The sequence below is a fragment of the Vidua macroura genome, chromosome 21 (assembly GCF_024509145.1).
Source record: "Vidua macroura isolate BioBank_ID:100142 chromosome 21, ASM2450914v1, whole genome shotgun sequence".
NCBI classification, from domain to species: domain Eukaryota; kingdom Metazoa; phylum Chordata; class Aves; order Passeriformes; family Viduidae; genus Vidua; species Vidua macroura.
Window position 1 is genome coordinate 5679527 of NC_071591.1, and position 14222 is coordinate 5693748.

The window sequence follows — 14222 nt, forward strand, 5'->3', positions numbered from 1 at the left end:
CTGACACCCACACAGGTAACAGGTGAGTGCACTGGGAAAAGTTGCCTGGAGACGCCTATACAGGAGGACAAACATCACCCCACTGGAAATGGAAGAGCACCCACCAAACCCAACAGCTCTTCCTATTTCTCAGCTGCATTCCTTTCAGGCAGCAGTCACCACAACATCTACTGGGCAGCCTCTCTGTTTACCGTTAAGTACAGTAACAAGTCAGGGTTTATGTGGCCAGGATTTTGTTTTATGGGTGACTATATACTTTTTACAAGACTCAGTTCCTTTGTGATCTCCAAGCTGGCTAAGGGCTCCCGGAATTTAATTAATACCACCACAATTAAATACCACCACTCTCCCCACTACTGTCTGACCAGCCACCTTTCCTCCATATCAATTATTTCGTGCACTGTGCTTTGCATCTATGTTTAAGCAGGATCCTGGTCTTTTTCTTTTTTTGGCTTGACCACTCAGAGCTGGCCCAGAGCCCTCACCTTGCAGCAGGGTTCTGCTATCTGCACGTCAGTTCTCTGTGCTGGAAGTGGCTGATATTCCTACTTGCTGGATCCCGAGCGAGTGCTGAAGCGCTGCACTCCCCACAAGCCATGGGAACAGTTTCCCTGAAATGAAACACAGGTTATCAGCAAAAAAACAAGGGATTGAGTTCAGAAAGGGACATGTAAAAGCTCAGCAAACAGTATTTAAGAAGCAACAAACAACTCAGAGGGTCACTGGGAGCCAGAAAGAGACATGCTGATACCTAGAAATATGGCAAGAACACTAGGAGCCAAGTAAAACTCAGCAGGAAAGAATTTCCAGCATCTGTTATTCTAACAGAAGTTACCAAAAAGCAGGTGTTGCAGACCCAGCCAAAAGAGATGCTGAACACTAATATCACAACTCAATCTACACAAGCAGAGGCAGAAAAACAAATCATTATCAGATGGGGAAAGAGATGACTTTACTGCCTAATTTCTAGTCTGAAAGGCCTGATCCTCTAAATGTTATTATCAAGGGTATCAGACAGCATAGATCACACTCCTAACCACTCCAGATTCAAGCAACTGCCCCCTTCCCTCTCAACACATATCTTCTTGAAGTGGAAGCAGTTTAGCACCATCAACAAAAATTACAACAGGGCTGGAGTTTTTTTTCCTTGCTTCCTGCATGTCAGCACGGGGCATGGGAAAACAGGCAAGGGAGCAGATCCTTAGAGGGATCTCTCAAGCATCCAGCCTCCCGGCCATGTAGGAGAGGACTGCGGAACATCGGAGAGCGTTGTGTCAACAGCAGGGAGAAATAAGAACGGACATCAGTAGGAGAAAGTCCAGCCCCACAGTGCTGAACATGTCCGAGGGTTCATTCCTCGTGATCCCAAAGTTACCATTTGGGCTGACAGATTTTGAAGCAACACCCTGGAATCCAAAGCTATTGCATTTTAGCCGTACCACAGTGCCGCAAAGGCAGCACTAGGAGGAGAGGACTCTCTGACCTTCTCCCCGCTCCAGGCAATGGGTACCAGCCTCAACCTAGCACACCTCGGCACCAGCCCCCGCCACTCCGCCGCGGCTTTCCGGACACAGAAAGAAACATCCTCTGGGAGATATAAATAAATCCCACCGCGCTTCCGTCCGCAGGTAACGAACAGCGGCGTCCTCCCCTCGCTGGAGGGACACTGCGCACACCCCGGCCCTGCCTCGCCCCACAGACGAGGGGAGAACCCCCCCTGCCCGGGCGGTGTGAGAGCAGGAACGGCGGGACACGGAGAAACCGAATCGCTGCCCAATTACTCAGCAAATCCTTCCTGCTCGCCGCTTCCGAGCCCCCTCAGCCGCGCCCTCCCCGACCCGGCGTCCCACCCCATCCCCTCCGGGACATCACCCCACAGGGGGACACGTCCCCACAGCCCGCCCATGGCGTGAGGGGAGCGCGGCACACCCACCTGCCCGCCGCGGCCGTGACGGGAACCCACCGCACCCACCTGCCCGCGACGCCCACCCTCCCTTACGCCGCTCCGGCGCCTTTTGTCCGCCCTGCCCGCAGCGGCCCCGCCCCGGATCTGACCTCACCCGGCCAGCGCTGCCACCATCGCCCCGTCCCGCCGCCATCTTGGTGGCGGGCAGGGCGACTCGGGCGCGGCGCCATCTTTGTGCAGGGCGCGCTCCACAGGGGGGTGGGCGGGAAGGGGGGGGGAGTGAGGGCGGCGGCGCCATCTTGGTGCCGGGCAGCGCTCAAAATGGCGCCAGCCTTAAAGGAGCCGCCTCAGCTCCAGCCGGAACTGAGTGCATTCAGCTGCTGTGAATTTTGTGGTGCCTGAAAAAAGTGATTCACTGGTAGTTATTTTTACTTGTCTGACGCAATGGAGAACATTGTGCAGCACAATTTCTTTTTAAATTCATAAAGGATGGTTCAAAGGCATTAGTTGTAATTTTATTAGCATACAGCAGGCGGTTCTGAGTGGTTAAATGCAGCCAATTTTAACTTGTCTACACCAGTGATGCCTGTAACAATAAAGTGCATCTGTGGCTTTCTAGGAATATTATAAGTTTTTGCAACTTCCTGTAGCCACAGGCACAGGACCTATGCCAGAGTATACCAGAGGTGTTGGGATCCCAGTGCAATAGCTTTTTTTTTTTTAACTCAACGCTAATTAAGAATTGTTCATATCCAGATGCATTTGTTAAATTAAAATTACCTGAAGAAAAAGAAGGTCATAATATTCCTTGAGTTTTACAGTAAAAAGTACAAGGCCTTTACATCATTGACCCCATCCAGAAATTTCTGCTAAATTTCAAGAGGGCATTAAGGTAATACTGTTGGACCAATATAAAGTCTAAATCCTGACAGAGAAGGTGGGGGCTTGTGTCCATCCCTTTTTCTCCCTACTCCTCCCTGCCCACATCTCTTTTTCCTTGGAGGACCTTTTGCCCTCACATCTACCCTGAGCCAGTTCAGCTCACGGACCTGACAGAAAATTGGCCACTTTTCTGCAAAATTGGCTTTTTACTAATATCTAATTAAACGAGCTCAGTTTGGGGGCAAACAACAATCAGGGAAGGCACAAGGCTGGTGGAGGACAGGGCAAAGAAAGCACAGGAAAAAATGCCACTGAGCCATTTGATGACTCTGGATGTGATGTGAACATTCTTACAGAACCAAGTTTTCCTTCCATCTGTTTGTTTCAGCGTTTGACTTGAACAGAAACGTAGAAAACAGAGTTTTCCTCTCCTTGCAGACATTCCCTCCCGCTTAATCACCTCAGGGATGCCTGTGGGGTGTCGCGTTGGGATTGGGAACCTTTGGCACAGCGGATGCAGCCGCTTCCTTTCCCCATGGCTCACTTTTTCCTGCTGTGAAAGGGCGACAGGAATTATTCAGGAGACTTACACGACCTGACTCATGGGTGCAGGTCACGCCTTGTCACAAAAGGAAGAGGGAAGAGAGGACAGATTTCTCCCAACACCTCACTGCAGCAGCTGCCAGCTCTCTAGCACTGACGGAGAGTTCAGCTCCTGCATCCCCCACTGAGATCGCTGCCATCCCTGCCTGGCCACCCACAGCCCAGCGTCGGGCAATGCTGCAGGATCTGCTTTAGGCAAGAGGACCTTACACTTATCCCTTCCCTTCTCTAATAATATTAAGCCTGCAGGATGAAATTTTTGAGAGGATTTTGACATATAAATTATTTTTTCAAAATGACGGAACGCTTCACTCAAAGGGAAATTCCCTGCCATTGCCACGCTAAAGTATTTACAGCCAAACCACGAAAAATACGGCGCTATGGTTATGCCAGCATGAGCTTCCGCCTGAACAACAAGCTGGGGTATTTTCCCAGGCAGCCGAAGCCCTCAGAGCCCTCAGAGCCCTCAGAGCCTGTTGCCGGAACGCTTTTCCCCGCCAGGGCTGCAGCTCCACCGCTGCCTTCCTGCGGCCTCAGCGACTCCTCCCAGGAAGTCCCAGCCGCAGGTGAAGCCTTTCGGGCAGAGGAGAAGGCACAATGTGTGCCCGGGCAGCTGTGCCAGGCTTTGCAGCGTAAAGCAGCGCGGCCCAGCTCGATGTAAGTTGTTTTTGTCCCCGCAGTCCCTCTGGCAGCTGCTTTGTCCCCAGTGTCAGCTCCTGCTGGCGCTGCTGCTGCTCTCGCCCTGCACCCGCCCTGGTCCTGGGGCACATGCAGTGTGTCCTGGGGACAGCCGTGTCCCCAAAGCCTCCCGGGTGCACCCCCGAGCTGCCAAGGGTGGGCTTGAGGAGCACCGGGATGGAGGAGACGGCTGCGACCCGCGGGCTGGAGGTGGTGAGTGACCAGTCCCCGAGGTGACCTTCCCGGTTGTCACCTCCAAAATCCTCTGCTCAGCCCAGTGCACCCTTCCAGAGTCAGCCGTGTCCCGGTCAGCTGCTCCCGGGTGCTGCCCCCAGCCCTGTGCACAGCTCTTACACAGCTCTGGAGTTTGCTGCAATCTGATAAAGCCTTTTCTACTGCCACACTTTGATTCTGTCCCCTGCATGGTAGATCCCCTCATTCCAGGACTCCTTTGCTTTGCACCCCAAAGCAGTGTCCTCCCACATCTCAGTGTCATGCAAGCACAAGGAGATTTTACAGTTATAAGCAATATGATGCTCTGGCTTCCAAATTTTCCATAAATTCTGCTATTTTTTCCCACTTGATGAACAGATGTGAAACCCCGCTGGTCTCAGCTGGCAGCTGCTTTGCACTTTTTTTAGAAATAACAGAAAATGCAGACACTGGGGATTTGCATCCTGCACGAAAGGATGGAAAGTGCCCTTAAGAGTATTGAGAGCTTACCTCTGGGCTGGTCAGCTTAGCTTCAAATCTGTTTTAATTAATTTTTTTGGCACATGGGTAAATTAATTCATGGCTGGTCATAATAAAGGTGCATACATCGTCCAGCCTCATTGCTTTTATCTCAAGTACCTAACAAAACATTCACTTATTTTAGCTTAAATACTGCATGTTTAAGTAATGCTGTAGAATAGTTGAAGGAACCTGAGGTGAAGGAACAGGCTGCATTTTACACACAGAAATCAACTTGTTTGGGGCCTTGAAAGAAAGATAATCACTAAAATCACTTTAGAGATAGAAGGTGACATCCTGTTAATTGGAATAAAACTTGTGACTAAACCAGAGCTGCAGCAGCTGAGAGATTCTCTGTGTGGGCCAGGAAGGCGAAGATGTTGCAAGGGAGGAAGGGCAGAGGCAAGAGTTACCTGGGCTCAGTGACACTGGATGGGCAGCTGATGCTGAGTACCAAATTCCCAGAGGATGCCCTCTCACTGGTGTCCATACTCCCATTGGTGCAGAGGAAAGTGGGGGAAGCCTGGATTGGGAGAGAGGAGGCAGAAGTCATGGTTACCCTTGTGATCCTGATCCTGTGTGCCATGGGCACAAAGTACAGCCCCAGTACTGTTGGACATTGCAGTGATGACACACAAAGCAGCTCGTTTTGCCTTTTCCTCTCTGTGGCAGAACAACCTCTGCTTTGGGTCTGGGCCTGGTACAGGTACAAGTGTGCTTTAACCCTGTGGAGCAATTGTCCCAGCCCTGTCCTTTGTCTGGGAATTGCAGGTCTGTGCCTGCAGGAGTGAGACAGCAGGAGCCGTGGCATGCTCAGGAGAGCGGGACCGTCCCTGCGTCACTTCTTGCTGGAGAGGAACAGCAGTGCTGGACATAGCTCGCGCTCCAGAGAGGTATGGAATGCCCAGTGGGACTGTTCCTGGCTGGCAGCCTGCCCAGGGCAGCTCAGCTTGGCAGCAAGAGCAGACAGAGCACGTCAGGAAAAGTCACTCTGTGCAACTTCCTCTGTACCTGCTTATTTCCAGGGAGCGTTTAAAGGATCCTCATAAGGGGATATCCTTCATAGAGGAGAAGGCTCCTTGTTTGTGGGGTTGCTTCATCTGATGGTCTCTACTAGAGCCTCTTGGCTTGCAAAGTACTTGGAAAATATCAGCATCCCACTCAGAGATCCCAACATACAGAGCAAGGCAGTCACACACAGCAGAGCAGAGAGTCAGTGGTGGAAGGTCATGGATGCCAAGTCTTCTGCACTGGCACTCAGCTCTCCTGTGTGGCTGCCAGGCAAACTGCACCTTCTGTCTGGGGACAGAACAGGCTAAAACAGATTCGAGGGCTGCATGGTCCTGAGCCTGTGTTGCTCTCCATGGCAGCATCACACACAGGCTGGGATAAGATGGGATGGAGGGGGCATGAGAAAAAAAAAAATATTTGTTATTTCTGTTCCTGAAGCAGACAAGGCCTTTCCTCAGAACTGGGAATTTCAAGGCTTAAGGCACCTTCTTCCCTCTGATCCCCACCACACTTTGTCATCTGTTAAATTCTCTGACCTGTGGCCTGCAGCAGCCCCACCTTGCAAGAACAGCGCTGGAGCTGTTAATATTTTGCCTCCAGCTATCTTTTACTTCCCAAGCCATAAATTCTTCTGCTCCCACCCAAATCAGCTCAGGCACCGGGTCTTGTGACTGTAACAGCCATGAGCTTGTGCAGAAAGAGCAAAGCTGAGGGAGAGGAGAGGAGAGGAGAGGAGAGGAGAGGAGAGGAGAGGAGAGGAGAGGAGAGGAGAGGAGAGGGAGATGGACAGGGAGAGAAGAGAGGCTGCCCTGGAGCCAGTGACTTCTGCTTGTCATTGGCTGCCTGCCTGGCACCAGGGTGGAGCAGAGTCCACCTGGTGCCCTCTGAAACACAGGGCTCCTCGGCTGGGTGTTTGCAAAGGTAAGGGCTGAAGCTGTATAAAAATCTAAGGACCTCAGCACAAAGTATCCTTGGGGCACTGCCAAATTCTAGTGCGGTACTGTGTAAACAGCAGAGGGGAGCAGGTAAGTCCTGCTGCAGCTGAGTGTTGGGAGGAGGCTGACCTGGTATCCCCCCCACCATCCTGGCAGGGCAGAGCACAGACCCCTGCACATCCCAGCTCTGCACCTCAGCTCAGCTGCTTTCACATGCCTTCCTTGTTCCAGTTCAAATGTATTTTATTTGCTGTGGTGACAATGGTTTTCTTGACTCACTGCTTCAGGGCTGCCCTCCTCGTGCCCCCACGCTGGCTCTTTCTGGTGCACTGAGCATCATTTGTCTCCAGTTTCCAGCCCTTTCCCTGTCTGGTACCTTTTCCCTGCACTGCTGAGCTACTAAATTCTGTCTCTGCTGCTTTTCATCATCCTCGTGATGAATTCCCCATAAAGCACATCTAACTTTCTCCCACTGTGCTTATCCAACTGGAAGGAGGGTTTTGCTTTCAGTGTTTCCTGCTGTCTTTCTTTCCACTCCCCTGAGCCATGATGTACATGGAAATTACAAACCAGTCATGGCATGGTACCTCAGTGTCTGTACATCACACTGACCTCTGTGCTCTGCTCTCTCTTGTCTGTACCTAGTTACTGCTTGGGTTTGACATGAACTTTAAATAGAAAACTGCACATTTTATAGCATCTAGAGCAAGCCTCCTCACCAAGCACTTCATCAGTACAGAAGAGTATCTACTTCTGCTCCTTCATAGAACAGCATGGAATAAACTAGTTTGTTCTTCTAGGAAAAGGGGGTATTTCATGGCTTGTAGAGTAAGGAGGTCCTTCCCATGAAGATGGAGAGGTTATGGAATGTAAAAGCCTGAGGTCTGGGGTGCTTGGCCTGGCTGATACAGCCTGGCTGAGCTTGACCCCATGACTGATCCAAACAGGTAATGAGGTTTAAGGCATTGCCACCTCCACAGTGAGTGTACAAAAGGTTCTCTTGTTCATCTATTTTCCCAATTCTTGTTGAAACTTGTAAGTGAAAGCAGAAACCACTGCAACAGTAATACTGCTCCAAGATCAGTCAGGAACAGCCCATGAAGCAATACTAAAGGGCACACCTTCTGTTGGGAAAAACTTCTCTAGGGAGGCCACAGCCCTTTTGTGGCCTCATTTAAAAGCTTTAAACTCACTTTCTTTCTCATTCTCTGCAGGCAAAAATGTCAAGGCCAGTGCAAGCTCGGAGGCTGGAGGGAATAGATAAAAATATCTGGTGAGTTAAAAGAATATCTGGTTTACCCAGGTGGTAGATGTGGTTTTAGGCATCCTAAAACCAGATTGAAACCACAGTAGCCACACAGCACAGAGCAGAAGTTTCCCTCAACTGTTTTGCATGTGTTCAGGAAGCACATCAGAGCAAGTTTGTCCCAGAAGACTTTACCATGAGTCAGTGCTGTACCTGCAGCTCTCACTTCTGGGTGTATCAGGTGTTTTGCACCACTGGACAGGCAGAAGCACCGCCCTCCCCCTGACCCATCCACCCAAATGATCCCAGTGGCACCCAAATCTGAGCCAAGTGTTTGCTGCACACTGGCTGCAGCCTGGCACCTGCTCCAAGCTCCCCCTGGGGCACCACAACCAGAGAGGCAGGGCTGCTGCAATGCCATTCCCATCCTGCCAGGCACAATGTAGCACTGGGAAAGTTTTGCGCTGGAAGAGACTTAAATGGTCTTTCCCCAAGGTCCTGCTGTGTCTGGGTTCAAGCTATGAACTGCCAGTGAGCTGGCTCTTGTTTGGTTTGAGATGAGCAGCGAGTTCAACCCACCTTGCCCTCTGCAGAGGCCTTCACAATGTCTAGTTGCTAAATTTTGCAGAGCTGGTATGAGCTTGAAAACCTCCAAGTGCCCTCTTGCTCAGTCCAGTGTGATCAGAAACACCACAGGCTTTCAGCTGTGACCACACACTGACCACAGAGCTGTTTCCTGGGAGAAAAACAGTTAAATTAAATTAAATTAAATTGAAACAGTTCCCCCAGTGCAATAGCTAATCATCCTTGGTTTAATTGCAACAGGTCTGAAATGACCTGTGCTTGGTCCTGCCTGCCTGTGAGCAGCAGGATGGCTCTGCAGGAGGGACTCCAACCCCACTCCCTTCCAAAGGGATGCTGCGAGCAGACCCGGTGCCAGCACATGGCTCAGACCTTCTGAAAGTGCTTTTGTTTCCCTTCTTTCCAGGGTGGAGTTTGTAAAACTGGCTGCTACCTACTCCAAGGTGAACCTGGGCCAGGGCTTCCCCGACTTCCCTCCACCAGACTTTCTGACAGAGGCACTCACGAGAGCCCTCGGCGGGGGGAACCACATGCTGCACCAGTACACCCGTGCCTTCGTGCGTGACAGATCCCCCTGCCCAGCACTACCCCCTCAGTCCCCACCAGCCCTGGCTGCTTCAGAGCTCACCAGGCAGCAGTAAACAGGAAAAATCATGAGACAAAACATACATCCAGCCTCGACCCACTGTTCCCTGTAACTCCCTGCTTTACTGGGATGCTTGAAGCAGCTGGGCTGGAAGATCTCACAGGGCTCCTGGCTTCCCAGTCCCCTTCCAAGTGTTTATCCTTGGTTTAGGAGTCTTCTGCAACCCAATTCCCACCCTCCTCTCACCCCACAGGGCCACCCGCCTCTGGTGAAGGTCCTAGCCCAGTTTTTTGAGAAGCTGCTTGGACGAGATCTGGATCCTATGACCAATGTGATGGTGACTGTGGGGGCATACCAGGCCCTGTTCTGCTGCTTCCAGGCTTTAGTGGATGAAGGTGATGAGGTAACCCAAGAGAAGGCCTTGTTGCACTGGCAGCCTTCCCCCAGGGGTCCTGCAGGCTGGTTTTCATTGTCCTTTTCCAAAGCAAAACCAATTTTATCCCCATTCTGCAGTACCTGAGCTTCCAAAGGAAGAAATTATCTGCTGCAGGGTATTGCATCATTTCTGCATAAAGCAAAATAACCCTTTCTGTCCTGAGTGGTGGTGTCCTTCCTGGCACTCCCCACAGGCAATGCAGGTTCTCCATTACAGTAATTAGGGATTAAAATGTCCTGTCCCTCCCATTGCTCTCTGCACTCCTCAGGGAAAGTCTGAGCAGGACCATGAGGATGCTGACATGTCCCTTTCTTCCAGGTGATAATCATTGAACCCTTCTTTGACTGCTATGAGCCAATGGTGAAAATGGCTGGTGGGACACCTGTGTTTGTGCCTCTGAGGCCGGTGAGTGGGTGGAGAAGGGAAGAGTCACAGCAGTCAGGAAAGAGGTGAGTGGTAAACAAGGTGCAGAGGTAGCAAAGCAAACCAAGATTCCCATGTTCTCTCTAGAATCCTCCAAAAGATGGAAAATTGATGTCTAGTGCAGACTGGCAGCTGGACCCAGCTGAACTGGCTTCTAAATTTAGTGAACGGACAAAAGCCATCGTCCTGAACTCACCCAACAACCCTCTGGGCAAGGTAACGCTGCTGGCCAAGCTGGGCCCTGAAGCTGCTGGGGTGCTGCAGCCACATTTGCAGTGCAGCACTGACTCAGCCTGCCTTGCACACAAGGGAAGTGGGTGTTGTGGGGGCACCACATGCTGTGCTCAGTCTCCTGGTGTTTTTAAGCCTTGTCTTTTGTGCCAGCAGTGCTTTTGCCCTGTTAGACCACTGCAGCCAGCTCCTACCCCTCCCTGGCATGGGAGATGGTGCCAGGAGGATACACACAACTTTCAGAGACAAGCAGGGACAGGCAGGGGCTCAGAAATGCTCCTGCTGTACCCCTGCTGCACTCTGTGCCTGCTGCAGGTGTTCAGCCACGGGGAGCTGGGGCTGATTGCGGAGCTGTGTGTGAAGCACGACGTGCTGTGCATCAGCGACGAGGTGTACGAGTGGCTGGTCTACGACGGGAAGCAGCACACCCGCATCGGTACGGGCGGGGCTGGGCTGGGCGGGGCTGCTCAGGGCAGGGAATGGGCTTTGCACTGGCAGCCCCTGGAAATCCCAGGAGCTGCCTGCATGCACAGCTGTACTAGGCATGAATCCCTCACTGAGGGTGGTTTGCTGCACTTCAGTCTCAGCTTCCAAACCAGGTCCTAAACAGAAGCTCTGACTTCAGAGCCAGTCAGAAGGGCAGTCTAGAACAAAAAGCCATTTGGCTCCAGTGAAACTGATTTTTTTCCCATGCTTTGTAAAGACAGTTTTCCGAGTGTCTCTAGTTCCAGGAAATCAATTTCAACACGGTTTCAACCTGTTCTTCCAGTTGGAGTAACATGCCATCACCTTGATGCAGGGTGATGGTGCTTGGCATCTCTGAGAGCCCCTAGGGCTGGGTACATGACTGTGAAAATGCTTAATTAAAATCAGATGCTTTTGAGAAACCTGGCTGCCTGCTTGGGATGTGCTTTGAGGCTCATCCAGGTGAAAGATGTGCTGTGAACACAAAAGATCACCATGGATGATAGTGGACAGACCACGTGCCATTAATGCTGAGCTCTGCCATTGGGGTTTCTCTCCTTTCATTGCCAGCCAGCTTGCAAGGGATGTGGGACCGCACGGTGATCATCGGGAGTGCTGGGAAGACCTTCAGTGCCACTGGATGGAAGGTGAATATCCCATGTGGCACCTCGTTGTGTCCCCATCCCCGTCCCTTTGCCACAGCACAGCACCAGGGACACTGTGGCCACGCTCTGCTTTGAGCCTCGGGGTCTGAAAGTACCAGAGGTGCTTTATGAAAGTTCTGTCTAGAAAGTGCAATGAAACCAGCACAGGCACAGAAAGGAGAGCCTGCGCAGGCAGCCAGAGATTCACCATCTTCCTCCTCCTCTCCTGGCCACAGGTGGGCTGGGCTGTGGGGCCCGACAGGCTGCTGCAGCACCTCCGTACTGTGCACCAGAACTCGGTGTACCACTGTGCCACAATTGCCCAGGTAAGGCACCTCCCTGCACCTGGCCCTGCAATTCCCAAGCCCTCAGAGCAGGGGTAAGAGATGGTCCTCTTCCCCACAGCTGACCTGAAAGGCACACACAAGTGATTTGTGGTGCCCTGGAGAGGCTCCTTCCTCTCTCCCTACAGCTGTTCTGTGTCTGGGAGGAAGGGGGGAGTCCAGCCTGCCTGGGGTATATTCCTTATCTTGCATTGACAAATTTAAGAGGCAGTTCAGAGGGGCTGGAGGCAGAGAGCTCCCTAATCACCTGTGAATTGCAGGAACTTCAGTTCCCAAGACAGCCCTGACCATCTTCCCACTGGGCACTGGCTCCTCTCTCCTTACAGGAGGCCGTGGCTCAGGGTTTCCAGAGGGAGCTCATGCTCTATGGAAAACCAGAGAGCTACTTTGTCCAGCTGCCCAAGGAGCTGCAGCAGAAGAGAGACTGGCTGGTTCAGAGCCTGGATGGTGTGGGGATGAAACCCATCATCCCAGAGGGCACCTACTTCCTGGTGGCAGACATCTCCCCGTTCAGTGAGTCACCTGCAGTCCTGCCCAGGTGGGCTGGGTGTGGGGTGTGGTACTACTGGCAGGGACAGGAACCTGCATAAACCATCATCAAAGCAGGGATGGGCTGCATGTTCCCCATACCAGCTGCAAGGATGTGGGCTTGGGGCTCGGCTGAAGCACCTGGCAGCTGCCCCAGCCTCTGTCCTGCTGTGCTTCTCCTGCAGAATCTGATGTCCCTGATGTCCCCAGCTCAGATGAGCCCTATGACTCCAGATTTGCAAAGTGGATGGTCAAGAACAAGGTAAAAGGGTCTGGCCCTTCCTGCTTCCTACCACCGGCCCTGGGTGGGTTTGTGCCCACCCAAGCTCATGGCTGGGGGGCCTGGCGTTCACCCACACTGGGGCACAGCAGGCTGCAGGCCAGCCCCAGAGCAGGACCCTCAGCTCCCTGTGCTTCCTCTTCCCAGGGGCTTGCTGCCATCCCGCTCTCTGCTTTCTACAGCGAGGCCCACAAGAGCAACTACACCAATTTCATCCGGTTCTGCTTTGCAAAAGTGAGATATGGGACAGCACTAAGGAAGGCAAGGTTGGGAGTAATAATCAGGGCCGGTTTAATGAGAGAAATGGCAAGAAGAAATTCAGGATGTCGTGGGCACTGGAGCCCCACCATGGCATCCCAGCTGGAGCAACCACTCCTGCAGACACACGAGCTGAGCAGGGGCCACCAGATGTGCCAGGGCCATCCTAAAGGTTGTCCCATCAGCATCCTACATTTCTTGGCCAAGGAAGGGACTCTCTAGGTGCCCCTTTAGCTGCCCAGTGGCTGTGCCTGTCCCACAGATGGCTGTGCCTGTCTCATACTGAACCTGCAATGCTTCGGAATGAGAACAGGATTTTTGTATCAACAATGGCTGCAGTGAGGGGAAATAGGATTTGGCTGGGAGCCACTGACCAAACCTGTGGTGTTTTTTAGGAGGAAGCTACACTGAAGGCAGCAAGTGACATATTGCAAAAATGGAAACAGGAGAAAACCAGCTCCTGAATACACTGAGAGAACCAGGCTCTCCTTGGTCCTCATCTGCCCCAACTGCTCTTCTTCTTCACTTATCTACAAACTTTGGTATGTTCTTACTTCAGTACTTTCAACAACATTTTCTGTGAGACAAATGGTTATGTTTTTCCAGGCTCAGGGCCTGGGGGACATTTTCAGTCACTGTGAAATGATTTCAAGAAGTGAGACTTTGTGTGCACTAACAACATTTGACATTTCTTACATGTAAAAATTCTGCTAATCAGTTCTGGGATGCGTCCAGCAACACACAAGGTGAGGATGGTTACAGGGCTCTATCTCACCACCAAATTCTGAAAAGGTGTTTCAGGACCTACCTTTAAGGCTGTGCTGGAGGGTTAGTGTGGTTTGTGTTTCTCCACATCCCCACTCAGGGCAGCATTTCCACCAGCACTCACGTTCCCACAGGACTAGACAGTATCACCAGCCATCAGTAAGGTGACTCCTATGATCCTGACAATTACAAACCCAGTGAAATGACATTTCCCACCATAAACTATTTTCCCACTATTTTTTTCTGTGAATCTCTGGAGAAGATGACCACAAAATTGGGTTTCCCTCCGGAAACAGGCTTTCACCAGTAGCCTGGCTATTGTCAAACCTTCCAAATTACTCCTGGCACTTTCTCAGAGCTTGGCAGCATCGTCCAGGCTGCAGAGCAAAATCTTCTGGCCTCTGACAAATACACACAGTGGCTGGGGAGAATGGGCACCGTGACTTTGGCTGCTCCTACTGCCGGTGGCCACCACAACCTCCCACCCAGTCAGCTGCTAGGGTGACACGAGCAATTCTGGAGAGGCAATTCTTGCATCAGGGTCGATTTCAGCCTGGATAAGAGTGTAAAACATCATCATCAACCACATGGGAGTTGTGTACAACAGACTGTGCAATGAGTGTTTGTAGCAGTTAAATTATTAAAGTGGAATTACTGCAATCACAGAAGAGTAAGTGTCTCTGTAAT

General features: G+C 51.7%; 2 protein-coding genes across 5 annotated transcripts in view; one reads left to right on the top strand and one right to left on the bottom strand.

The window, feature by feature from the left end:
• LRRC8A (leucine rich repeat containing 8 VRAC subunit A) overlaps positions 1-2010 on the bottom strand; it is a 20936-nt gene extending 18926 nt beyond the window's left edge. The window contains exons 1-2 of one of the 2 annotated variants that reach the window (XM_053996014.1): positions 1973-2010; positions 486-611 (exon numbers count right to left, since the gene is read on the bottom strand). The gene's annotated coding sequence lies outside the window, so the exon portion shown is untranslated. Of the gene's footprint in view, positions 1-485; positions 612-1933 lie in introns of both variants that reach the window. The other variant, XM_053996015.1, reaches the window with a different exon arrangement.
• On the top strand, positions 1499-14198 carry KYAT1 (kynurenine aminotransferase 1). Of its 3 annotated transcripts, none has more exons than XM_053996017.1 (14): positions 1499-1628; positions 5573-5694; positions 7962-8020; positions 8982-9132; positions 9415-9564; positions 9916-10002; positions 10108-10236; positions 10567-10687; positions 11287-11363; positions 11597-11686; positions 12031-12217; positions 12418-12494; positions 12660-12746; positions 13166-14198. In XM_053996017.1, exons 2-14 carry the CDS (start codon positions 5611-5613, stop codon positions 13232-13234), a joined length of 1368 nt encoding a protein of 455 aa, XP_053851992.1. In that variant the 5' UTR covers positions 1499-1628; positions 5573-5610; the 3' UTR covers positions 13235-14198. The 3 variants fall into 3 exon arrangements, with proteins under 3 accessions (XP_053851992.1, XP_053851991.1, XP_053851993.1); XM_053996016.1 differs by lacking the exon at positions 1499-1628 and adding an exon at positions 3829-4048; XM_053996018.1 differs by lacking the exon at positions 1499-1628 and adding an exon at positions 3829-4048 and having other exon boundaries at positions 8982-9018.
• The last annotated feature ends 24 nt before the right edge of the window (positions 14199-14222 follow it).